Source organism: Neomonachus schauinslandi, chromosome 13 (assembly GCF_002201575.2).
Source record: "Neomonachus schauinslandi chromosome 13, ASM220157v2, whole genome shotgun sequence".
Classification (NCBI taxonomy): domain Eukaryota; kingdom Metazoa; phylum Chordata; class Mammalia; order Carnivora; family Phocidae; genus Neomonachus; species Neomonachus schauinslandi.
This window is the reverse complement of record NC_058415.1, coordinates 74020350-74047588: the sequence shown is the minus strand read 5'-3', so window position 1 is coordinate 74047588 and position 27239 is coordinate 74020350. Positions and strand designations below refer to the sequence as shown.

At 50.2% G+C, this 27239-nt stretch overlaps 1 protein-coding gene across 1 annotated transcript in view; it reads right to left on the bottom strand.

Annotated features, from left to right (window-relative positions):
• ZNF618 (zinc finger protein 618) overlaps positions 1–27239 on the bottom strand; it is a 177460-nt gene that overhangs the window by 65551 nt on the left and 84670 nt on the right. The window contains exon 2 of the mRNA XM_021691432.1: positions 11603–11646. Within this exon, the coding sequence (XP_021547107.1) occupies positions 11603–11646 (44 nt within the window). The remainder of the gene's footprint in view (positions 1–11602; positions 11647–27239) is intronic.

Below are 27239 nucleotides of genomic sequence, written 5' to 3'. Positions count from 1 at the left end.
TGGGCCCCCTACCTTCTGCTCCCTTCTCTGTCTTCTGATTCCTCTTCACCAATTCTTCACCCTTATATGCTGACATGCCCCAAGGATCCGTTCTAGAACCTCTTCTATCTTTATCCACACTCACTCCCTAAGCGATCTCATCCAGACTCAGGCTTTTAATTATTAACGATGTGATGATGAATCCCAAATTCTGTCTCCAGCTTGGGGTTCCCCCTGATCTCCAGACCTACACACACAGCTGCCGGCTGGACACCTCCTCCTGGATGCCCAAGAAGCGCCCATATTTAACAGGCTCCAACTCGGAGCTGTTGCTACAGCCCTTCCCCCAAGTCCAGACAACAATCCTGACTCCTACCCCAGGGTTCTTCCTGCTAAACCCTGCAGTCCACGCCGCCACAATCAAATAACCGCACACTTCTCAATTTCAGTTAGGAGCAATTCCAACCCTCCAGCTTCTCAGGCCCAGACTCTAGAACTAACCTGTCTTCCCTCTCCCTCTGTCCATACTAATGAGCCTATCGGCAAATCCTGTCACTTGGTCCAGAATCTGACTACTCCTTACCAGCCCCTGGTCCCAGCTGCCTTCCCCGGCCTCCCGTCCTGCTGTCAACCACAGTCTCCCGCTCCTACCCCTGCCCGACGCCCCGAAGTCAACTTTCAACACAGCAGCCAGAGTGACCTTGTTAAAGCAAGCCAGGTCGTGTCACCCCAGGCCCCAAAACCCACTACAGTCCCACACCTCACCGAAAACAGCAGCCACAGCCCTGACCCCCGGGGCTCCCTGGGACACGCCCCAGGAGCCCACTGGCCTCGCCTGCTAACACACCGCCTTGTGGCCACACCAGTCTCCCTGCTGTGCCCTTAGCACATGCGCCTGGGGCCTCTGCCCCTGCTCTTTCCTCTGCCTGGAATAACCTCCCCATCCCGGCTGCCCTCACGTTAGAGCTCAAACATCCTACAGCCCGTGGAGACATCCCAGCTGCTTGACCTAAACCACCACGCGGCTCACCCCAGCCTTCCCTACCCCCTCGCCCTGTTCCCTGCTTTACTCGTTCTGCTCACGATTCACCCTACATTTATCTACCACGTTACCGCTCATCCTCTTCACCGTCTGTCTCCCCGGCTGGAACGTGAGCTCCGCGAGGACAAGGACTTTCTCTTGTCCATTCCTTGTTGCATCCCCGCACCCACAGATGCACCTGGCACAGGGGAGGCCATCAGTAGGAGCCTGTTCACGGAAGGCGCCAAGCAGTGAGTCTGGAAAGGTCGGTACGAGCGCGGCCTTCGGGGAGTCCCTCTCTCTCCCCCTGACCCGCAAAGAACATCGATGGTTTAACTGCATCAGTTAATGTTCAGAACCTAAGATGGCAAGGCCCAGCCCCTGGCCCTCGGTATCCCACAGCCCGGAGATGTTCCACGGGAGCCACATTCTGAACAGTGAAGCTTATTCCAGAAGGGCCACACACTTATCTTGCTCCTCTCCAGCAGGAATTTTCTCAAATGTAACACACTCTTCCTTCCTCATGAAATGCCAGAATAGGGTAGCCTGGGGAGGCTCTGACACCAACTCTTTCTCTTCTCCGGCTTCGCTATTATTAACATGTAAAGACACGAAAGGTGAAGGTGCCCAATGTGAGGATCTGTCCTGCAAGAGGACACCAACTCTCGAGGATGCAGGCTGGCTATGATGAACATCGCTCGGCAGACTCGGGCCCTCAGGGCCCAGGACAGGGTGCTGAGCTCCCAGGGTGGCTGCTTCTCTGACACCCATCCAGAGCCTGCAGCCTCACCCCTGTGGTTCCTGGGAATGCCCCCCTCTGCTTCTAACAGGCTCCTACTCTGACTCTGCCCTCTGATTCCATGTGGTTGAGCGAGTCCTCCAAGCACCAAGGCTCTACCCCACCGTTCGTGTATCCCTGTGCCTGGCCCCTAGCAGATGGCAGCTAATGTCTGCTGAACGACACACACAGAGAACCACAAGAGGTGCGTACGTCAGCATGAAGGTGGAGGTGATTACGGCAATGATGTTGTAACGAGGGGATTGAGGACAAGAGCAACTATGGCATCCTGAGCGGCTGTGATGTGCTTCCCCCCAACCCCACACCCGTGCACCATCCCACTGGATGCCTGATATATGCTAGGTAGTTTTGCTTTTTTTTTTAAAGATTTTTTTATTTTTATTTTGTTTAACACAGAGAGAGAGAGCACAAGTAGGCAGAGCAGCAGACAGAGGGAGAGGGAGAAGCAGGCTCTCCGCCGAGCAGGGAGCCCGATGCGGGGCTCGATCCCAGGACCCTGGGATCATGACCTGAGCCGAAGGCAGCTGCTTAATGACTGAGCCACCCAGGCGCCCCGGTAGTTTTGCTTTAAGATAAGAAAACTGAGGATCAGAGACACAGAGCGACTTTTTCCTGGTCACACAGCTTTCTAGTTACAGAATGGGATGCACCCAGATCTGCCTGAGTCCAACAACTGGGCTTTCAATCATTTGGATGATTTGTTTTCCCTTCTCAAAAGGAGAGTCGATTAAAAAAAACAAAAACAAAACACTTGTTGAATGAATGAACAAAGTCATGCCTAATCGACCAGAAACTTCCAAGAGATGGAGAACATACATACCCCCTCGTCTCCTCCTGTGTCCTCAGCATCCTGACGACACGGGGCACATCATAGATGCTTAACACAGTAACAGAGAAATGCGGTAAAACGAAGGCATGAGGCTGGAAAACAGTATGGAGGTTCCTCAAACAGCTGAAAATAGAGCTACCATATGATCCAGCAATTGCACTACTGGGTATTTACCCCAAAGATAAAAAAGTAGGGATCCAAAAGGGTATGTGCACCCCGATGTTTATAGTAGCAATGTCCACAATAGCCAAACTGTGGAAAGAGCCAAGATGTCCATCGACAGATGAATGGATAAAGAAGATGTGGTATACATATACAATGGAATATTATGCAGCCATCAAAAGGAATGGGATCTTGCCATTTGCAATGACGTGGATGGAACTGGAGGGTATTATGCTGAGCGAAATAAGTCAAACAGAGAAAGACATGTATCATATGACCTCACTGATATGAGGAATTCTTAATCTCAGGAAACAAACTGGGGGTTGCTGGAGTGGTGGGGGTGGGAGGGATGGGGTGGCTGGGTGATAGACACTGGGGAGGTTATGTGCTCTGGTAAGCGCTGTGAATTGTGCAAGACTGTTGAATCTCAGATCTGTACCTCTGAAACAAATAATGCAATATATGTTAAGAAAAAAAAAAAGAAGAAGAAGATAGCAGGAGGGGAAGAATGAAGGAGGGGAAATCGGAGGGGTAGACAAACCATGAGAGACGACGGACTCTGAGAAACAAACTGAGGGTTCTAGAGGGGAGGGGGGTGGGAGGATGGGTTAGCCTGGTGATGGGTATTAAGGAGGGCACGTTCTGCATGGAGCACTGGGTGTTATGCACAAACAATGAATCATGGAACACTACATCTAAAACTAATGATGTAATGTATGGGGATTAACATAACAATAAAAAATTTTTAAAAAAAACCTAAGGCATGAGGGGCTCCACATCAGCTACAGAGAAAGTGCTTGGGCTTTATGCTCACTGTCGACCTCTAACTCTCCTTGACACGTTCCAAAATGGCTGCCGTGTGCAGAGGTGTCCTGTGGACACAGAGTCTCCTGGTTTTAGTGACAAGGACAGGAATCATAACAGGGATAAAAGCTGCTGCTTCCACCAGGTTCTGGAAGGACCGAGAGAGAGAACCTACAGCAAAACCCCACTTTCCACAAACCCCGGTAACGAGGCCTCGCGTCTCTCTGTATTTACTATTCAACCCGTGTTTCAAACCTTCACATCATCACCCATGTCTTCAAAACCCTCAGAATTATCTGCACTTCCATTTGTCATGTATCACTGATATATTTTAATAAATAGTCAAGTACAAAAGATGAGATTAATAGATTAAAACTATTAACCTATTAAACAACTCTTAACAGTCTAGAAATTCAAAATAACCTACAATGCATAAATACATCATTAGTTTGAAATAATTCTTAGGCACTTAATTTTCTTCAGTGTATGTTGTCAGTCAGCCACGACGCTGGGTAATACTGCAGTTCAGAAAGGCAGTGTGAAGATTTAAATATTAAGAGTTAATTCCCTGGTTAATTTAAACCTAAAATAGAGAAAAGCAGGAGTCTTGAACGATGCTGTCAAGTCACAAACTCCAACACTCAGCAGGATGCAGCCCTCCAGGTAAAGCTGTGACCAAGGCTATGATTTTGCTACTGTCCCCCCAGGCCACTCTGACACCCAGCACCTCTGGCCACTGTCTCCTTGGAATGAAAGGTAAGGAAGCTTCCCGAGAAGACCACTCTGCTCCCATCATCCTGCCCACACTGACAACTGAGGCCCAGACCTGCCCGGCTGCCGGCCTGCCAACGTGCCCCTGACCCGGTCCAGGTCCTCCCGAGGTGTCTGGGGGTGATCAACTAGATGCTGGGCTGTTGCCAAGCTTCCTAGCCTACCTACACCCCCCTCCCCTCGCGTGTAAGCCGGGGAAGTTAACAGGAACCACTAAGGGTTGTTTAGGAGATTCGAGGGCAGAGATGTACCTAAGGCAGCCAGTCCGGCTCCACAGACATAGTAGGGTTCCATCAGTGTCAAGTTCTTTTCTCCCGTCCTTACCAAGCACTTGCCAGACAAAAATGTGGAAAGTTTGGTCAAACTATGAAAAACATCGGCTCTCAGGCCATCATGGATGGAGTACTCATAAATGAACGCAGAAGGGCAATTTTGGAGCCCTATGAAAACAGAAGAAGTGGGGGGCACGGCCACCCACACCCACCCCCGTGCAGCAGTGATGAGGTACACACACTGCAGCCAAGTTCACTGCAGGATGGGCAGGTGGGAGTGATCAGGAAGGTAGGTCTGGAGCCTACGGTCATTCTGAAGCACCACACTTTGCATAGAAAGCTGGAGGAAGCACAAACTAAGTGTGGGATCTTTCTCTTCCATGAGAAGAGCCGGACAGAGGGTGAGGCTGTAGAAGTTTCCAGAGTTGTATTCTCAGATGAAGGGCCTTTGGCATCAAGGGCCTCCAGAAGCAGCCAGTTTGGGTCATCCTTGTTACAATTCTCAAGACTGTGCTTCTTCGGGGGGCATCTGGGTGGCTCAGTCGTTAAGCGTCTGCCTTCGGCTCAGGTCATGGTCCCAGGGTCCTGGGATCGAGCCCCGCATCGGGCTCCCTGCTCAGCAGGAAGCCTGCTTCTCCCTCTCCCACTCCCCCTGCTTGTGTTCCCTCTCTCGCTGTATCTCTCTCTGTCAAATAAATAAAATCTTTAAAAAAAAAAAAGACTGTGCTTCTTCGGGACAAGGCAAGACTTAGCCTTGAACGGCTAAGTATAAGGGCCCAACAACATTCTGAATCTGCTCAAGGAGCACAAGAGGGAGACTCCTGCTGGGTGCATGCACTGAGCAGAGGTTCCCTAGGGGCTCCGCCGGACCATCCCAAGCTTGAGAGCCACAGTGCCATTTGGCAAGAATGATTCACCGGTTTTGATGTGCATTAGTTTGCATTTCTGTGGCTGTCTCCGGAGGGCAAACCTAAGGATGTGCCTGAATTTTCAAGAATGCGCCCTATCTGCAGAGTCTAGGTTTAACAGTAATAGATCAAGCAGAGAGGAAACTCTGCCCACCCAAAAAGCACTGGCCCCCCAGAGTCAGCCTGCAATTTATGATTTTTGTGGCCCAACTTCGCCCAAAGTAGTGTAAGGTGAGAATATACATTCCTGGAAATCAAATCCAAGCTCCTATAATAGCAACGCAAACCTAGAGCCAAGATAAAGATGCGCCCTGGCTAGAATATACCCAGAATTCTTAAATAATTGATTCTGCTAATGGCGTACTGGTCACTGACTCCTACTGGGCCTACTGCTACTGTGAGCTTCTGTGCAAACGAAATTAATTTGTTTAGGGCTACTTTTATTTCACTGCTGAAAACCAAAATGCTAAACAACAAGAAGATATTCTTTAAAAAATAATTAGGCAGCTGCACACACGTGGTGATCAGATTAAGTAAGAGTCCATTGTGAAAAATCTTGGCTTGAAGACTCGGCTAGGCCCGAAGCTATCTTACTACGCATGTGACCTTGGACAAGCCCATTCCTCAATTCCCTCTGGGGAGGAGGGGCAGCATCACAACCTCAGAGGGCCACTGGGGGGGGACCAAGGGAGATCTGTGCGTGATCCCGCATGACACAGTAGCCGGACTGTGGTCGGCCCTCCACCCCCACCCTCGTCCCTGACTCCAGTCCTCTCTCCAGTGTCTAGCCTCGACAAGAAATCAATCACCATCCCACTGCTATCTCCTCCTAGGAAGGGAATCCAGCATGGTGGTGATAAAAATAAACGTTTATTGAACACCTACTACGGGCCAGGTACTGTGCTAAGGGTATGTATATTACTATTATTATTACACTTAATCCTCACTGACAACACTATGAGTGAAGGTCTAATATCATTCCCATTTTACAGATGAGGACACTGAGGTCAGGTAAGTAGCCCAAGGTCACACTATCAGGCGGTGGGTAGCCCCAGGATCTGAACCCAGGCAGTCTGGGTTCCTCGACACTGTGCTAATAAGTGGCTTGGCCCTTAGTGGGGCTAGAGAGAAGACAAGGGAGAAATCTTGCAGACCAGCCACAGAGAAGCGTGCATTTTTGGATGGAGAACTCACACAACACTTTGCTGAACCGGATTCCTCAGACCTGAAAAGATACGGCCTTTTGGAAACTCACTTCCAAGCCAACCTTCTAAGGTCCTGCCTGTCCTAAACCCTTGGCAACACCTCTTTAATGTTGCCCCTTGCAGTTTATTCACTTCCTGGCAGCCGGTATGATCCTTTTAAAACCAAATCATATCATGCCAGCCCTCTGCTCAAAATCCCCAGTGGCTCCCCATATCTCACGTAGGGTAAAGGTCAAGGTCTTGACAATAGCCTCCAAAGCGGGCGCCTGGGTGGCTCAGTTGGTTAAGCAACTGCCTTCAGCTCAGGTCATGATCCTGGAGTCCCTGGATCGAGTCCCGCATCGGGCTCCCTGCTCGGCAGGGAGTCTGCTTCTCCCTCTGACCCTCCCCCCTCTCAAGTGCTCTCTCTCATTCTCTCTCTCAAATAAATAAATAAAATCTTAAAAAAAAAATAAAAAAATAAAAATAGCCTCCAAAGCCCTATCAGTCACATTAGTCTCCCTGCTGTTGCTCCAAGACAATGTACACATTCCTGCCCCAGGGCCTTTGCACCTGTTCTCTGCGCCTCAATGTGTTTCTCCTAAACGACTGCTTGGCTCAGTCCCTCATTTCCTTCAGATCCATGTTTAAATGTCACCTTCTGGTGATGTATTACTCCTTCTGGCTCTCCCAATCCCCCACCCTGCTCCCCCATCCACCCACCTCGCAGCACTGTTTATCCTATGACATACCATACAGTTTACGTATTGATTACGTCTCCTCCACTCTCGCTAGACTATGAGCTCCACAAGATTTCTGTTTTGTTCAGTGCTGTATCTCCAGCACCAAGGTCAGATCCTGGCACTTAGTAGGCGCTATGTATTTGTGGAATGAACCAATGAAAGAGATTTGGTCTTATCGCTCCCCCACCCTGCCCCAAATATGACTACAAGATCCCGACTGCTTGTTAGGTGACTGGTCCACACAGCAAACAAATGAGTCCCTTAACCTCTTCTATCCCTGGTTTCCTTATCTCCAAAATGAGAGAGACAGTTACTCCATCCTCTCATCTACAGAACCCTATCAGCTGTGAAAACCTTCAACTGACAAAAAAAGGGCAGAATTCTTCATTACCACAAGCCTGTAGCTACTTTTACTCGATTATAAAAACTGCACTTCCTTTAGAATGTTCCCCAGTTAAGGCCCCACAGCCCCCACGCCTCTTAGCATAAGTGAGGCTTGGCTGCCGTTGCGCTCCATGATTTGTAACCTGCACACCAAGTCAGCATTAACCTCAACTGCTGGGATCACTGGTCCTGTAAAATCGACCCAGGTTGGGTTACAGAGAAGTAAACCAAACCACATTTGGTTGTTTCTTAGGATCAGAAACACCACCTCTCCTCGTCCCCCTCAATTTAATACTAATTCCTTAGTAGTCCATGCTGTTGGTTTTGGGGCTCAGCCAGAGGCCCTCTGGAAAAGTAACAAAATCAGGTGTTCTGGGCCAAAGACAGGCGCTGGGAAGAAAGCAGACCCTGGCGCAACAACCAAGTGCTCCGTGGTACAAACCAGACTGGAGGCCCGCATCAGAGGGCTGGGGATCCTTCAAGGTCACTCCCAGCCAGGGTCGAAGAGCCTCACGCCTGTGTTTCTCCATCTGCAACAGGGACTAAATGCGTCTAACACTCTACCCAGTGCCGACAAGTCTAAACCCTACAAGGCCAAGGCCAGGGTCAAATTCACAAGTGGCCTCAGCTTAGGCCCGTGTTAATGTTCTCTTGACGTGTAATGCATAATTCACTTCTCAGACTGAATGCTGGGTCACGATATAGTAACACTGTTTAGATTTCTCAAAGATGCTCTATCAGCTTTAATTATATAATCAATATAAACAGACTTGTTGAGCTCCTTCGAAGTCCCCGCCTTCTTGACAAGCCCTTAGCCCATGGCACAGCCCCTGGCCTCTAACAGACTCCTGTAACATCTGCTAACTGACCACTTCATCCCGAGAAGGCGGAGGGCATGGTGGTTAAGCATACAAATCAGGGAAGTCGGACCTGGGGAGGCGGCCTGGCTCCATCACTCACTTCCCACTGGGCAGCCTGAGGCCCGTACACATCTCTGTGCCTCAGCTTCCTCATCTGTAAAGTGGGAATGATAAGAGAACCTCCTTCATAGGGCTGCCACAAAGACTACGTAAGTTAACAATAAATTAAATCACTTAGCTCAGAGCCTGACATGTAAGTGCTGACTGAAATGGTAGTCATTAGAAATTTCTTCTTTATGTCTCAAGTCACACACAACCCTGAGACTTGGGCTGGCCCTCCCTGGTGCATATTCTAGCACTGTGGTGGTAACACTGAGTACGTGCAAGCCTAGGCTAGTTGGGCAGGGCAAAGAGATGGCACACATGCCATCCTCACCGTCCTCTGACCAAGGCAGGCATCGCTAATCTATCCCTGCACTCTTCGCATGCCGATTGCAGCCCACAGCTGGTAAGACTCAGTTCAGAACTTGGGGCACCTACTACCACTATGGAGGAACCTGTCTGTTGTCTTCTGACCTGGTGTGAGAGAAATTCATGCAACAGAAAGTAAGGGAAAGGACGACCCCCCGCATGAAAGTCATGAGAAACAGATGGGAGGTTTGCCTCTGTCCGCTTCTATAGACACTCAAGGGTGACTACATTCGCCTTGAATCCATCACAGCAGGTGCTCAATGATCATGGAAGACAGTGGGAGAAGCTGGCCAGACCCTCACTCAAGCACAGAACTGGTGGGTAGAGAAAGTACCCTGCTTTGGCAGGTTCAAGGCCTGACACAGCCCCTTATTCATCACATGACCTTGAGCAGGGCCGTCCCACCCCTTGTGTCCAAAGAGAGGGTGGGACTAGACAAACCCCAAGGGCCCTTCCAGTCCGACATTCCAATCCAGGAAGCCCGTCCAGGCACCCACAGTCTAGGGACCCCCACTGCCCCCATAGACCACAGCCTCATCATGTACTGCTCCTCACACAAAACCCCACGACCAGGGGCCCGGGAGAGAGACACAAGGCACTGGGCAGCTGCTGGCCCCATCCGTCCCTGCCAGCGGGCACAGGCCCAAGCCTGGTGGCCCACCCCTCCATTCCAGCCCACACTGCCAGCCCCTACATCAGCCCCACTTCTCCTTCCATCCCATTCAGGGTATCTGTCCCATTAACACTGTCCACCTGCTAGAGGTTTCTGCCCATGGATCTGGCACCCTAAGGGGAGAAGCTACAAAAATTACACAAACACGTGCAATAAAGAAAGAGCGTGACGAGCCTAGGAGGGACACCGGCCACAGGCCCTTCAAGGAGAGGTGCAGGGAAGGTTTCTCTGAGGGCAGGATGGAGTCAAGACGTGAAAGAAGATCAGAGAAAGAACATGCCAGGCAAAGGGAACAGCAGCTGCAAAGGCTGTCGGGCGACAGTCAGTTGAGGCCAGGGGCTGGCAAACCCCGACACAGGCCCTGGCAGAGAAAGGTCACCACAGAGACCTACGGCCTTCAAAGCACCAAGTATTTACTATCTGGCCCTTTACAGGTAAAGCTGCTCGACCCCTGGCTTAGAGTGTGAGATGTACAGAAAGGTCAGGGTAGCTAAGACAGACTGAGCAAGGGGTAGACTGACACATGAGGAGGTGGGGGGGAGCCAGGCTGTGCTGGTGGTGCGGATCTCAATGACCTCCAGCCTGGCATCTCTGCCTCCATTCTGTCCACCTCCAATCCACCCTGCAGAGGGGTCCCCGGGTGATCTTCCCAAAACACACAGCCAAACATGTTACTCTTTCTCAAAGAGCAACGGCTCCCCTGTGGTTTCCCAAAGCACGTTCCAAGAATACTTGCTCCACAGCCGAACTTCGACAGAAGGGTTCCATGGTTAGGCAAGTTTGGGAAACATGGCATTCTCCTCTCCGATGTCCTCCAGCACACACGTTAGCCCACGAAAGACTAAGTAAGAGGTCCCTCCACAAAGAAATCTGTTAACTTTGTTTAACCTACTATCCTTCAAACTTGCCTGGCCACAAACTTCCTTTTGTCCACAAAAATCTCTCAACATTCTAAAGAACTAGTGTTCGTGGGCTACATGGCACATTCCTCTGCCCCCACCTCCAGGAGGTAATCCAAGAGCTATTCCACATCTCATGTGCACGCGCGCGCGCGCGCGCGCGTGTGTGTGTGTGTGTGTGTGTGTGTGTGTGTGTGTGTGTGGTCTGGAGCGCCATCTCTGGTCTGCCCCTTGCCTTCCTCCTGCCTCCAATGTGCCCAGGTGGCCCCCAGTAAAGGTCATGCGGCTGCCCCAGCTTCCCGCCTTCTCTGGTAATGACAGCCCAGCTTTCCTTTAGGGGCCACCCCCCTCCCATCTCCTGCCAGCTCCCAGGGTGAGGACACAACCCCGGGCTGGCTAAGCAGAGTATTTCCTCCCCTTGCTGTGGGGTGACTGGTTCAGGAAAATGAGCACAGGACCCAAGCTGGGCCAGTGGGTTCCAGACCAGGATGGGTCGGGATGCTCCGGAGGTCACCACACAGCAGGGGGATTGCAAGATGGGATTCAAGCCCGGTCCTCCTGCCCGCTCTTGTGCTTCACCTCTCATTTACTCCCGACCTGAGTGCCCAAAGGCCTGTTGGGGACCTAGTCATCCTTGGTGCACTCACGGGTGCTCAGAGAGGGTACCAGGAGGGCTGCAAAGTGCTGCCCATAATCGCACTTCCCCTGGGGAAGTATGCATACTTCTCAGCCAAGGGAGCCGGCCTGGACCACGCATCCATCCCCTTTCAGAGACAGGTGGCAGTTGGCTGTGAAATGGGGAGAGGAAGGGGTACAACTGGGGGCAAGGGAAAGGGAGTGTACCTGCTCGCGGTGCTTTTCCTTCCAGCTGCACTGGCTCCGTCAGCCTGCAAAAGAAACCCAAAACACCTGCATCAGCCAAGGGGGGAAACCCAGATTCTACCCACTGCCACCCCACCAAGCTCCCCCTCAACACCAGCCTTCAGACAGAGGGGAGAGCGAGCACAAGCCCCTGCTCCATTCTTGCGGGCTGGGAAAATCTGCCCCTAGTGGTAAGAGGGAGTCAGGACACCCCTACACCCTCACCCTGCACCCCCCACCCCCGGAATTTGCTTGGCCCTTTAAATCCAGCTGAGCACCCATTGCCAACACAAACCCAGCAACCACAGGGCCCTGGGGACTCAGTGAAAAGTAAGTAACCAGCTAAATCGGAGATTGAATTGCATCATTTTTATTTTCATCTGGGATTTCCAATAAAACAGTAGCCGCAGATTTATTCCTACCAACCGGAGGGGGAAAATCCTATTATGTTAAAATATTCTGTCCCCCAACCCCACTAAGCAGGGAGAGACAAGAGAGTGCCGGTTCTTAATCTCTTTTATTTGGGGTTGGGGAGGGGGATGGGGAGATAAGGCTGACCAAATGAAAATTTCAGAAATCATAAAATTCGGGTTCAGATGGAGAGACTGAGGCCCTGCGCCAGGAGGGAGCTGCCTGAAGTCTCAGGAGGACTGAATGACAAACACCTGGGGTTCCTGACCCCCAAGGCCAGTGCTGGGGGGGACCTCTGCTGCAGAGGCTGTAGAATGCTGTACACATGGAGAGAAAGCCCGGGTCGTAGATGCATTCCCTGGCTTTGTCAGAGCATTTATAATAACAGTAACCACAGTTAGAATAACGCAGGTTCCAAACTCTGGCACACACATGTTTCCAAATTCAGAATCCTTCCAAGTTTAGAAAGGTAATGTAGTGCGTGTGTTCTGTATTTTGAAACAACCCTGGCAGGATTTGGGTAGCCCCCCACCCACCCCGTCCCCAACCCCGGACTCAAGCACAGTGGTATTTCCACAGTGAAACTCATGCAGTCAGCCCTATGGAGGATAAATGAAGACAGAATTAGTCTCTTCTCCCTTCAGGTCAAGTCCTGCCACCTCATCAATTACAAAAAAATCTTTCTGTTTTCAAGTTTTTTGAATTTCAGAATTGCGGATCTAAAATAAAAAACGACAGCAGCTACCTTCTGACGCGTGTTTTCGAGAAGTTGCAAACTGGCAAAACCAGATGGCAGACTTCAATTCAAACAGTCAATACAGAAAAATCAAAGGATTTCACCAAAAGAAGGCCCGATTTCAGGGAGTGAAAGCAGCACTCAGTCACACATGACCACAGTCAGCTAGAGCTGCCATGCCTGCTTCTCCACAGTCCCCACCGCTCCCTCTTGCCTTACACCCAGTCGTCCAGCCTGGCTCCCAGGGGTATCCAGACTCCATCCCCTAGCTAACCTCCCCTGGGGTGCCGGTGTATGCACATTTAATGCTTCTTATTCAACCCTCCTGATGGGTCCCCCAACACAGGTACACAATATCCCCATTTTACAAGTGAGGCAACGAGAGTCAAAGAATTTTAAGTCATTCGTCCAACAGCCCACAGCTACGTGCCCAGGTCTGGGTCACTCCCGTGCCCACTTTCCTCAGCTCTGGAATATCTTCTCTCCCACCAACATTCAGAAGAGCCAACTGGGAAATGAGGTAAACCCACACAGCCCCCGCTGTCCACACGAGGGAAATGCAAAGACGAAGGACAAATAAGGAGGTAGAAATGTGAGGCCTGGGAGGGAAAAATTAATGGGATGCTGGTGTATTATTTCAGTGGCAGAAACAAGAAAGCGGAAAATGGTTTGCATATCATTTCACTGGGTGCAAAAGAACAGGATCAATTACAGCCTCCCTCCAACATCTTGCATTCCTCAAAACTTCTATGGAAAGTGAATGGGAAGAAGTTCCTTTAATCTTTATATCAGAAGAGGCAAAAGTGGTTAAGGGGTGGAAATTCTGCCCCAGAGAGCTTAAAAAAAAAAAAATTGTAAAATCCCAAATGATCTCTCATCTTTCAGACTCAACTCAGGGCATGTATTTCTAGCATTTCGCACATATTTGTGTGTGTGTGTTTTTTTTTTCCTCTGGCCTTTTCCTTCCCAGTTTCACCCAGAGTCGACCACATGTGGACAGTGAACACGGGGCTGGGGAGAAGAAAAGATGCTCTGTCTCTGGCACACCTAGTCATCTCCACCTCCGTTTTCCTTCTATTATGTTTGTGATGCTTGTGCTTCTTGCCACCACCAGTGACGACACTCACTTTTGTTTTCCACCGATTTTTATAAAATAAAGACAAAATGCTAAAAATGTACAAACAGTTGTCCAAACAAATCCTTGCAAACTCAGGTGGAGCAACAGGAGAAATGGAGCTGCTGGGAGGAGGAGCACCACCTGGGCAGGTGTGATGTGCCCGGTTACCGGCGGATCCGGGGAGCTGATGCGGGTGGGCGTATACATGGACAACGGGCCCAAGTGAGAGATGTCCAAGCTCCCATGTGTCTGTATCACAGCGCCCATTGATCATGGCACATGGGCCTGGCTGAGTCCAGACCCACCTTGACGACAGCAGACGGCCTCTCAGCACCCCCCCTCCAAGCTCACAGTGCCAAGGGCACTGACCCTCAATTGTAGAGATCTGTGAGATGCCAGGCCAGCTCTGTCCGTGTCCTCGCAACTACCTACCGCTTGAACGAAGCTGACCCTCTGACATGGCCATTTTCCGAATGGTCTAACACCAGCAATTTCCTGATTCAACCTAAACCACAAACTCACCTTTACCCAGTGTAACCTGACCTGATTCCCGGTTTGAACTGAACAGCACACGGTGTAGCATCAGATACATGGTCTTGCGTTTGGCGCCCTGGTTCTGCCGTTTCCTAGCCTAGGATTCTTGGCAAGCCACCTGCACTCTCAAGGCCTCGGTTTTCCCACGTGCAAAATGGCAACATGCCAATCCCACGACCGATCTCCCAGGACTGGCGAGATAGCGCGGGTAAAACTACCTAGTGTGGACTAAGTACCGATCACACAGCAGATTAGCGAGAGGCGCAGGGCTGACCTTGTACTGTCCCTAGGGGTCTCCTGGCCTGTCTCAGGGTATGATCTGAATCCTGTGCTGCAGGCCGGCATCCCATGAATGTCCACCAGACCCCACAGCTCTGCCGCTTCCTCCAAAGGGCTGGTCGAAACGACATCAGACATGGTGGTATAGCTAAATAGGTGCCAATCGCAGGCCACCGCTTAAGCAATGGGAACTCTACTGTGGCTACCACCGGACCAAGTGCTCCGACAGATGCAGCTCCGCCTGGCTCTGTCCCGGTCTCACGGTGGGCAGGCTCCTTCCCTTCCCTGGACCTGAGATTCTCACTGGTACAAACGGGACAGGAGGGAGGCATGAGAGTTAAATCAGGTCATCTCCTGCTGCCCTTCATCTCTGTGATTGTATGTGGAGCTGACCCAACCTTAACCAAACTCTGCTATGGCAAGTGAAATGGGGCAGGGCACAGTGGGCCCACGAGAGACCCTCCTCCTCACGCTTATACGGGGGGTGGGAGGGTACAGGCATCCACCTCCCCAGCTCTCCATAAGGGCACCTGCCCGCCCCCCCTTTGCCACCCCATCCATTCCTTCTACACCAGTTTCTGCGTAGGACCCGGGCAAAGCTATTTTTGATTTCATTCGACCCTCCTCTTCCCTCCCAAATGAATGTTAAGTTGTTCTTTTCCATTCTCCTATTAAGGATTTTCTTGGAAAGAAAATGTTATTCCAAACCCAGAAATTTTATTTCTGAATTTGTGCAAATGTAAGTTGTAGGACATTAGCTGCATTTCACATTTTGTGCAAATGGCAGAAACAGGCAATTCGTGTGCTACGGGATGGGGGCTGGCCAGCGATTTCGATAAAATAAACCCTTTTTTAATTTAAATGCTAATGCACTGAATTAAAATTTAATAACTGAGGAAATTGAAAAGCCGAGCAGGAATATTGGAAATAAATCCAAGCAGAAACAGCTGAAATTAAAAATTCTAGAGAGTGGGAGGATAGCAGCTAAGCTGTCTTATATGATTACATTTTTTTTTCAGAATGAAGCAAAAAAAAAAAAAAAAAAAAAATCCTATCTCTCGCTGGCTCTAGGGCAGTAAATCCACAGTGCTGTGATTTATTGCTCAATTTTCCTGAGGGAAAAGGCTTTCTTTCATGCTGAAATATTTCATAAATTTCAAGCCAGCATAAATTCTTAATTTAAAAGTTATGGAGGTCACATTTAGTGCACTGCTACGGTTCCAAAATCTTAAAGGAACAGCAGCGACCAAAAAAAAAAAAAAAAGGAAAAAAAAAGGAAAAAAAAAAGCAAAAAGGAGGGGTAGAATTTTTTTTTCCCCCGTTTTTTTCATTTTGGTTTTAATTCACGAGTTGAAATTTCATTATTAAAGATTCCTCCTGGATGCTTGGAACCCAAGCACATGGGGAACTGGTATGTGTTTGGAAATCTGCTGCAAAAGATGAAGAGATAAAGATTTAATTCAATTATAAAAAGGTATTTTTTTTTTTTTTTAAAGCCACTTGAGGAATTTCTGGTAAAAATTTACTCCCTTTACTGCACGGGAAGGGGCGAGGGTGGGGGAGGGTGGCCAATGTAATTGCTTCTCTTAGATCTGCAATCTTTTGTGCACACTGATATATTCATTTGTTATACAGCTGTTCAGCGGCGGAAAGAATGCTGGGGCGCCCATAGTTCTAAGCAAATCAATCAAAAATTAATGATTTGTCATGCTTGCACAATGGAGGAAAACAGCTCCTTGGGTCCTGGCTGCCTGATCTCGAAGAATGAAATGCCTTTCTGCGATAAGAGAACCGAGCCAGAGACTCGGTGAGGCTGAGGTGCCACTGCGAATGTGGGTGCTCATGGTCCCCTGAGCTCTGAGAGAATGGAGGAGGGCCACCATCTTGGAGAAAGCATCTCCAAGATGGTGCCTCGGCCAGTCAAGCCCAGGACAGACCTGGCGAAGCACATTTCCATGGTGGTGTAATGAGGATCTTGCCTTCTCCCTCCCCCACCGCAATGCAAAAATTGCTTCCTCTTGGGACACATCAGCGACTCCCCCATCTCCCCTGCCAGATTTGACGTGTCTCCGTTCACTGTTCCCCCAACACTCCTAACCCGCCACCACCAGCCCTTTTCACCAACTCTACGGGATGAGGACCACAGTTTCTGGAGCACCTATGTCCACCCAGACCGTGCGCTCCTTCTGGACGAAGACCACATCCCACACAGGGCCATGACTCCAGCACCCAGCTTGGGGCCTGCCACAAGGCAAATATTCAGCAAACAGGGTTGAATCCCTTACTTATTATTTCTCAGGAAACAAGGACCACGAAGTTGCTTAAATGAATAATGAACTACACTGGCAACCAGGATGAAATAGAACTGATCTTAAATAATCAATCACTCCTTTATTCATTCAACAAATATTCCTTGAAAGCCTACTGTGACAGCTCAGCTTTGGATGGACAACCTCAAATCCACCGGTGGACAATTCCAAATCCCCGACATTTACTGCTTCTTGGCTTCTCTCCACCCTTGGAAGGGAAGAGTGAATGTGAACCCATGAGAGAACTTCCCTGCATGCTCAAATGCCTTTCAGGTCTTGTATTCTTTCTTAAGTCATGTGAATGTTATATTCACAAGTATGAAACGCACATTACTCCAAAACATGCCTGAGTACATCATACATACGTTATGTTTGAATATTAAAATACTGTTTTATATTACCAACAGATACCACTGACCCGGTAGGAAAACGCTCAGCCTCAGCAGTGAGGGAGGCCAAGGGCACTCACCTGGAGGCGTGCAGGAGGCACTGATGCACCTGCCAGAGCCCCGGACCCTGTTGAGAGGACCACTGTCTCCCACTACTTACTGAGGATGGTAGGACAGTGGGTCCCAAACAATTAGAGCCTCATTTACACACCTCTTTCCTTTCCAACAACCAATGGATCCCCACAATTGAACCTGAACTTTCTGTCTGTCGCACTGAAGCACAAGACTCAAATCAGGGAAAGTCATTCACTCACCCCAAAAGTATTTAATGAGCTCCTTCTATGCACCAGACACTGTTCTAGGCAGTTGGGATATATCCCTGCCCTCAGAGAGATTACATTCAAGGTGGGGGAGACAGCAGCATTAGGTGGAGTACATTAGTATAATATATCCTATGCTAGAAAGTCATCAGTTCTGTGAGGGAAAAACAGAGAAGGGGAAGAGTAATCAGAGTGCTGGGGCAAGGGAGGGGCCATAGGCTGCAATTTTAAGTCAGGTGATCAGTAGGCAAACAACGGAAGGTAAGGGAATTGGTGTCCCGGAGGGAAAAGGGACCAACCAGGGCAAAGACCCAAGGGCCAGAGTGTGCCAGGTGTGCTCCTCGAACAGCAAGGATGTCATGAGTGAGGAGGAGAAGGGGAGAGGTAAGGGAGGCTGGCCCATGCAGGGCCTTAGAGGCCACTGCAGGCCTGAGGCTCGTACCCTGGAAAGCCACTGGAAAGTTTTGGCGAAGTGAGGTAATTTGACTTCCACTTTAAAAAGTGCCTTCTGGCTGCTATGTTGAGAATGGACCGAGGGCAAGGGGGGAAGCCGGCAGGAGGCCAGTTAGGAGGTCACTGCCACGGCCCAGGTCAAAGATGAAGGTGGTTGGAACCAGGGGAGTGGCAGCAAGGGGGTGAGGAAGTGGGTTTTGACTATCCTGGAAGGTAAGACCAAGAGGACCGCCTGATAAACCGGATCTGGGCTGTGACAGCAGACTCCAAAGATCTTTGGCCTCCGCACCAAGAATAAAGGACCTGTATCCCTCTGGCCCATGAGAAGATGAATCTGGCAGAGCATCTTCCACGGATGGTCACACCACATCAAATCCTCTCAATAACCCTGTGAAGGAGACGCTGCAGCTTAACTATCCATCCCCCTTTGACCAAGAATTGGCCAACTGCCCAGAGGGGCCCAGTGACTTGCCCAAGGTCACACAGCAGGTCAGTGGCTTGGCCAGGGCTCACCCACCTTCTCACCCAAGTCAATGGCCATTTCCTCTACACGCTTGGCCCTTGGTGTTGAGAAGAAACAAGTCAAACTTGGCCCCAAACAATGGAGGTGAACTTTGCCTACTGAACCATCAGGCCCCAACTCGGGCACAGGCCGCCCCTGCTTTTGTTCACGGGGTGTTCTCATAAAACACCTATTAAGGGCACTGTGCCAATGCCAAACAACAGCTTTGCACGTTACAGAGGATCCCACTCCCAGGAAACGAAATATATTATAAATTCCCTAACTAGACCTTCCTTCTCAGATCAGTTTCAGTGATACGTTTCTAGCATGTGGTGCTTGGTTTTTAATTCTGTATTTGCTTTCCACCTGAACGTGGTTACTCAAGGCCGCAGACGGCTCAGGGGTCCAAGCTGAAGGGGAGGCTGCTGGAGAAGACTCGCAGTTAAAAGAAGTGGGTATTTCAATGGGTATTCGCACCTTGCACAGTAGACGTGCGATTCTGAGAGAGGCCATGGGAGGACCGATGTGGACTCCGACATGGTTCCTCGTCATTCACCCAAATACTATCTATTAAGTGCCTACTGCATGCTGGACACCGGAGTTGTTACTGGGAACACACAGCAACAAGAACAGTGGGGGAGACAGGCAGTGATGACTTAATTATTTCACACTATCAATTTATAATTACCAACTGAGATACGTGCTCTCAAGACGAAGGCCTAGACTCCACGAGCATCTTTGACAATGGCATCCGATGAGACTGTGGGGTCAGGAAGAGCTTCCCTGAGGGAGGGATGCTGGAACAGGGCACACGGAGCTCCTGCTCACCAGGGGGGAATGTACGGTCTAGATGCAAATAAAGCGAATACAAGCTGGGTGCCAAGGAGCCAAGAGAAGGGCACCATCTTACCCAGCAGGGAAGCCTGGGTCCCTGAAGCCTGCAGGGCTACAGCCTTCTCTGAAGGCTGTTACCTCTGGAGGAAGGGACCAGCCCACTGACATGGCCAGGCTCTGATCAGACCCCAGGCCAGAGCCCGGAGGTCAAGGGAGGCCCAGACGTAACATCAACTGGCCAAGTTTCCAACTACAAGGGAAAACCAAGCCCTTGCTGAGGTCAAGTGTCAAGAGATAAATCAGTCTTCCTAGGGATGGTACCAACACGGTTCTACCAGTTTCACAGGCCTTTCCAGGTGCGGGCAGGACCTTCCCTCTCTGGTGGACAATCGGACGGACTACAGCAGGACCTTAATGCTGACATCATCATCATCATCTCCACCACCACCACCACAGTCATGACCGTCTCTGTCGGACCATCAACAGCCAGTGATTACAGAGCACCTGCAAACCAGGCACAGGACTTCGGGCTTCCCTCCAAGGCTCCACGGGCTGCCCTGAAGGCTCGTGCACCTCTCGAAGCAACCACTGGCTGCAGGATGGAGGCAGGGAGCCCAGCGTGGAGGCCACCGTCATCTTCCAGGGAAGATGACAATGGTTGGGGACAGCAGTGGAGGAGAGAAAGCTCTGGAACGAAGGGCTACTGGGAGCGCCAAGGATCACCTAAGACAGCGAGTGAGGAGTACCCAGGGCAGACCAGGCATGCAGCAGTCACTCAATAAATGGCAGGTTTAAAAACAGATAAATGATGGCAGCTTTTGAGAAACTCTGGTCTTAAGACTGTTCACAGAGGACCTGGTCTCCTCCAGGCACAGACCTGGGCACCTGGGAGACACAGCAGTGAGAGATGAAGCTACCTCCACACCCGGGGCCTGACTCCGGCAGGAGGGGCAGTAGCCTCCCCCAGGCTTGCCGCGCAGGCCTCGCCGCCCACACCCCAAGCCTCGTTCTCATTCCCAGCATGGGTAGAGCCCACAGTCTACACAGGGCTCTAAAGGATCCATGAGAATTCCTGGGTGTTTCAAGTGCATAAATTCTATTTGCCCAGCTGCGCTGGATCACAACGGGTTCTCGGCTGCGTCCGAAAGGGGGAGGCTGCTCCTGGGGTCAGGTCCAGCAAGGTTATTGGTTTTGGGGTTTGTTTGCTTGTTTTATTTATATTAAAATAATTCTAACAGAGTTACAGAGAAACTATGAGGAGTTCCCTTCCACCTCTCACCCAACATGAGGGGCTTCAGGCACGGGAGAAACATGGTCAGAACTGTATCTGCAAAAAGGCTGCGGGGCGGGGGGGACAGGAACACAGAGGCATTAAGACCACTGAAGGGCTGGGGCGCCTGGGTGGCTCAGTTGGTTAAGCGGCTGCGTTCAGCTCAGGTCATGATCCTGGGGTCCCGGGATCGAGTCCCGCATCGGGCTCCTTCTTCGGTGGGGAGCCTGCGTCTCCCTCTGACCCTCACCCCTCTCATGCTCTCACCTTCTCTCAAGTAAATAAATAAAATCTTAAAAAAAAAAAAAAAAAGACCAGTGAAGGGCTGATGCCAGCATCCCAGAAGGGTCAGCTGGGGCCCGAGCTAAGGCCAGATGAGGCCTGGTCTCCCTCCCCAGGACCAGCAGTCAAAATCCTTAGGCCCCGAGAATAAATTGTGAAGAAGGCCACCAGCGGTCACTGGGAGTCACTGCGAGTGACTTGCGAGTGGGGACCTTGGCCTCTCGGTGCCTCAGTTCCTTCCTCTGTAAGATGGGAGTGATGCTGGTGCCCCCCTCCCGGGCTACTGTGAGGACTAAATGAGCTCATCAGTCACATGCTCAGGGCAGAGCCTCACAGCCACATAGTGCTGGCTTGTATTTTAGTCCAGCATGAAGGGCCCCCAACGGGGAGAATACCAGCAACCCTGGGGCAGCCAGCATGTATTGAGCACCTCCTGTATCCCAGGCCTGGGCTCGGGCACTGGGTATACTGCCCCACTGAATCCTCTCAATCACCCTGGGTGGTAGGGACGGTCCCTAGTCCTGCAGTCCAGGTCAGGTCAGGTCCCCGAGGCTTGCAGAGGGCAGGGACCAGCTGGAAAGAGGCTCAGCCAGGCCTCCAACCCCAACACTCTGATTCCAAGTCCGTGTCCTCAAACCCTAGCCATGATACCTCCAAGGCCCGGCAGGGTGACCTTGGCGAGTGACTTCCCCATCTTTAAGAGTGGACACGCTCCTCTGCGTGCATAAATGCTGCTCTGTTTGTTTTCTTTCCAAAAAAGAAATGCGTCTCAGTTCCTTACAGTCACACAGTTAATCTCTCAATTTACAAAAGAGCGAGTCATGTGACTGGATTCCACAAAAATTCTCTCTCCAGGTTTATGATTTTACAGAAAACTCCAGGGAAAACCGCCTGGAGCAAGTTAAAACCAGATCAGCCATAAACCATGTCCTGGTACAGCCGAACCAAGCCAAGACTCAGATTACTCATTAAATATGTGATAAATATTCGCTTCAGATGGGGGGGGGGGGGGGGGGGGGGGCGGCCAGTAAAGAAAGAAAAACTTTTTTGCTTCACAAGGGGGAGAAAAAAACCTATTATAAACAGAGAAAGTTGCAAGCTCTAAATTAGTGAACCTAGACTTGGGGGATGGGGTTCTTAAGTCACCCCCTTAAGTATTTCTAAGAAAGGCAGTAAAGGAAAAGGCTACTCCTCAAGTCTCTTCAAGGAGATCAAAGTAAAGGGCTCGGGCCTCCTGTGACCGTGGCCATGGTGACGCCGCGGTGATGCCACCATGCGCAGACAGCAAGAGCAGCAATCCCCAGGCCAGGAGACCGCTTCCTCCGACTGCTGCCACAGGCAAATTCTGCCCATGTGTCCCCCCCCCCCCCCGCCCCTCCCAACCACCCACCTGCCCAGCGAGGCTGCTGGACTGACGGCCTCTCAGAAACCTTCCAGCTCCGCCATCCGGAGTCAGGCAGCCTGGGTTCAAATTTTGCCCGGAAGTAGCTCTGTGACTGGGCTCAAGAAACATCACCTCTCAGCCTCAGTTTCCCCTGATGTAAAAGAGAGGAAAAATCCCCATGAAACACAACTGCTGGGTGGATAAGGGGGTAAAAAGTCCGTAACATGCTCAGCTAGTGCTAACAATGCTACATGAGCCACAGATCTGGAGGAGGTCAACATGATTACACTGATGGTGGTGAGTAAAATTAATACATTTAAAAAACAAAGAAACCGGGGCGCCTGGATGGCTCAGTCGTTAAGCGTCTGCCTTCGGCTCAGGTCATGATCCCAGGGTCCTGGGATCGAGCCCCGCGTCGGACTCCCTGCTCGGCAGGAAGCCTGCTTCTCCCTCTCCCACTTGCTCTGCTTGTGTTCCCTCTTTCGCTGTGTCTCTCTCTGTCAAATAAATAAATAAAATCTTAAAAAAAAGAAAGAAAAAAAAAAGAAACCCAAACATATTCCAATCGCTCCAGCGGGGTTTACTCGGCACAGTATCTCCCCACATAGACTCTGGAGCTGGATGGCCAGGGTTCAAGCCTGGACTCCACCACTTACGAGCCATGTGACACTGGGGAAGTCACTTAACTTTCTGAGACTCAGTTTCTTCATTTGTCAAACAGGGATAATGATAGTATGCACCACACAAGGTTACGTAGGGCTAAATCAGTTAACATTTATAAAGCTCTCAAAACAATGCCTGGTACGCAGTAAATGCTCTATAAATAGTTTTAATTAAATGATTTATCATTTACTGAACTCTGACTATATAATTATCATTTATTAAAATTCAGGTAAGTCCTGTTTTCCTCTGAGCCTCAGTTTCCCCACCTATCAATTGGAGGATTTTGACCAGATGAGCCCTGAGGACCCTCCTAAGTTCTGGAATTTGCTGATTTTTGTGTTTCCTCTGTCTTTGATCATGCTGCCTCACCACCCAGACTGTGGTCTACTGAGCGGCTGGATCCCAGGCCCTGCCCCACAAAGATTTCCCTGACCACAAAGACAACCTCCTAGAGCACCAAGGGCGTGCCTGAGCACACCTAGAAACATACCACCCTCTGCAGCTTTGTTCCCCACCAAACTGCAAAATTTCCATGAGGGTGGCTAACTGTTTAGGGCTTCTCTGGGGCTCCACAGCACCCAGAGCTATGCTGCATACAGAAGGGGCTTAATAAAGGTCAGTCAATTGGTTTAAAACCTAAAGGAACTTCCTGCCAATACATAAAGAACCATGGTGATGGAATGGGGTCTAGGGAATCATCTAGCCCAAGAATGGCAAACGGGTTGTATTTTCAGTGCCAAGTCTAATCAATTATTAGTGGCCCCCCAGGCAACGTGTTGAAAAGGATTCTGGGGCCACATCAGAGCTCAGCTAGAGAGAGTGCTGTGATTGATTACTGATGTCTGCAGTGAGCATGGTAAAGCTGGGGATGGTAACATGCTTGCCCCCTAAACTACTCCAATATCCTCCCTTTATAGAGAAACCCAGGTCTCCTGGCCGCCAAAGCACCCTTTAATCCAGTCACCACATTCCCATTTGCAAAAACATTCCTATATGAAAGAGGAGCTGTGGCCTTTTAAAATTCAGTGTAAAGGGACACAAAAGACAACAGAAGACCAGAGACAAAAGAAATCCACACGGGGGGGGGGGGGGGGGAAAACCTGCATAAAACACTGGACTTACTTTGGTTGTGAAACAAGACTAATTACAGAAGGGCAAAGTAGATACTCTAAGAAAGACTTTACTCTTTTTAAAGAAAGAAAAGTCTGGAACACTTGCTCAAAGTAGAAATCTTACAAATTCCTATTGCAAAATAACTCCTGGTCAGCCAACCACAATCTCTATAAATATATCACAAGATCAACAGCCCAGACAAATAGGGGGAGGGGGGAGAATAACTGCATGAATTTTTTAAAAGTCAAAATAGTCCCTCTCATAGTTGGAAAGGAAGGAGTTCACCCATTTTCCTACAAAATGAGAGGCCCGGGAAGAAAAGAAAGATTTTAATTCCTCACATCCCAATGGATGCCTACTGAGAAATCTACACAGCCAAATTCTTTTGAAATTATTCTACAATTCTGTTTTCTTTGCAGGGAGGGGGGAGAAATCTGGTACCCTGAATCCATCGGGGGCCGCCACGATCTTACAACGGCTCCCATGGGATTATTCAGAGTGGGAACAGCCAATTGCTCTAACGGGCCTGATCTGGGGGGGGTATGCCCTACAGGATCTGGACCAGACAAAGAGAAGCCAATCTACGTATTTAAAACAGAGGTAATTTAATATAGGGATTTGAGGACACAGGTGGTAAATGGGTGAGATCAAATGGGGGAAAGGAAGGCCACCAAGGACTAACCAGGAGAGAGAAATGAAGAGATGGGTTTACCAGAAGTTGGGGCCGTTCAGCAAGGGCTGCCCAATGGGAGTGGATCCCAGAGGCAGCTTACACAGAAAACACTGAGAGAGGCAAGAATGACTGGGGACAAATACCCTGGGCTGGTCCCTTCTTCCCACCTTCCAATCTCCCTGCTGGGCATCCTTCTGGCTCAACTACTTGAAGGCCAGAGGGCAAGGGCACCCAGGAAATGCAGGTCCTTGTCAATCAGAGCACGTCAGGGTAAAGAAGGGGCGGAGCTCAGGTCAATCCAGCAGCTGAGCAGCTCAGATCAGGAAGTTCCTGGAGGACAGGACCATGTGGTAGCGGTGTCCTGCACACTCACCAAGGGGCCCCCCTGAGTCTAGCTTCCCTGTAGGGACTGTAACTTCCTCACGGCCAAGGTGGTCTTCCCCTGAACTGTGTCATCCTCTGCACCAGCCAGCAGTCATGGCTCAAACCTGATGGGACCCTGGAAGTCTGAGAAATGGACTTCTGGCCAACTGGTCCCAGGCTCCCAACATGTGGGATGTCTGGATGGCCTTCCAGCATACTTTTGCTTCAGGCCTTTGCTCAGAACCTACAGTGGACAGCAAATTCAGAATGTGAATGAAGGCTACTTGTTCCCAACTCATCCGTCAAAAGACCCAAGCACCCGGGAGACACTCCAGAAGCATCTCCTGACCAGATCTGGAAGACTATGTTTATGGGGGTCAGTAGTGGAGGCTCAGCGGTACTGAAGTCTGATACCAGCTGGAGGGCTGAGATGGAAATGCTCCTAAAGCTCCAGAACTTTCCCCCTTCTGGATTAGACTCCAGATCCACACTGGAACTTCATGGTGGTCTTTTTTGAACCATATCGTGAAAGATAAGAGTGTTCCTTTCCCACAAGGTGCAGACTCAACCCTACGAACCCCTTCATCCTGGCTGTGACTAAAGGCTTGGTTTCAAACTACACTGTGTAAAGAAAGGGCCCTTCCCTTTCACTGCCGGCTCCATCCCCACCTCCCCCCAGCTGCAGGACCAATCTCCCTCCCCTGTTTTCTTAAAGCACTTATTGCCTGGGCCATTCAAATCGTATTGATCAACTGGCTGGTACATTCAGTCATCTTTTTATGACCTGTCTCCCAAGCCGGAGCACACATCTTCTTTGGGTAGAGGCCGTGCCTCTGGATTCCCCAGTGCCCAACGCATGGCCCAGCAGAGAGAACACATTTACACGGCATCCTTAACAGGGAAAACGGCTCAGGTTCCCAGAAGCCTGCGACTGGGGTGAGACAGGAATAACACAGTCTATCAGTACCCCATATCTGTCTAGTGATCGGCAGGATTTCTACACCCATTATTTCACTTAATTCTTTACAAAGCAGGAGTCATGATTTCCATTTCAGAGAAGAGGGTGCAGAGGTGAAGGGACTTTGCCCAAAGTCAGTAGTTGCTGGCAGGGCTGAGATTCAAACCCATGACTTCTTCCAAGACAAATAGCAAGTTTCTTGCCCCGCCCCCCCCCGGCTCTCGTCTCCCTTTCCAAGATTCCATGTCTTGCTTCTCTTTCCTGAAATGAATTGATTTAATGAAATCATTAAGTGATAAAAAGAGTTCAAAAACGTGAAGGCACTTAGAACAGTGCCCGGCACAGACTAAGTGCTGAAAGTAATGGCCACCACTGCCTTCATTGTCATGGTCATCTCTCCATCACCATAAAACTCAATAAAACGCCAACCCACCAGAACACCAGCAGTTAGCAAGCCTCACAGCGAATGCAGCAGAATATGGAAAATGCCCACATTTAATTAAAACGGGGAAATTACAGAATGTCAAATGACTGATCAGTGAAGAGGAGACATTTAAAGAGATTGGAGGATTCTCAGAATCCCTACCCAAAGCATGGACCCACCCTTTACCAGCAGCTGAGCAGCTCAGACCAGGAAGTTCCTGGAGGACACGACCACGTGGTAGACCATCCAGACAACCACCAACACTTTATTCAAAATTAGGCCAGACTCTCCCTTCCTGACTGACCTCATGGAGAACACCTTCACTGCACAAAATATAGTACCTTCTCATCAGTGCACCATCTTTTGGGCCAGAAGGCCTGACGGACAAAGGGAAGATAAAGGCCCAGAGTGGAAATAACATGGGCAAGGCCATGTGTGTCTGAATACAATCTACAAGCCCCTTTCAAGAGTGTCAGCCTAGGGCGCCTGGGTGGCTCAGTTGGTTGGGCGACTGCCTCCGGCTCAGGTCGTGATCCTGGAGTCCCGGGATCGAATCCCGCATCGGGCTCCCTGCTCGGCAGGGAATCTGCTTCTCCCTCTGACCC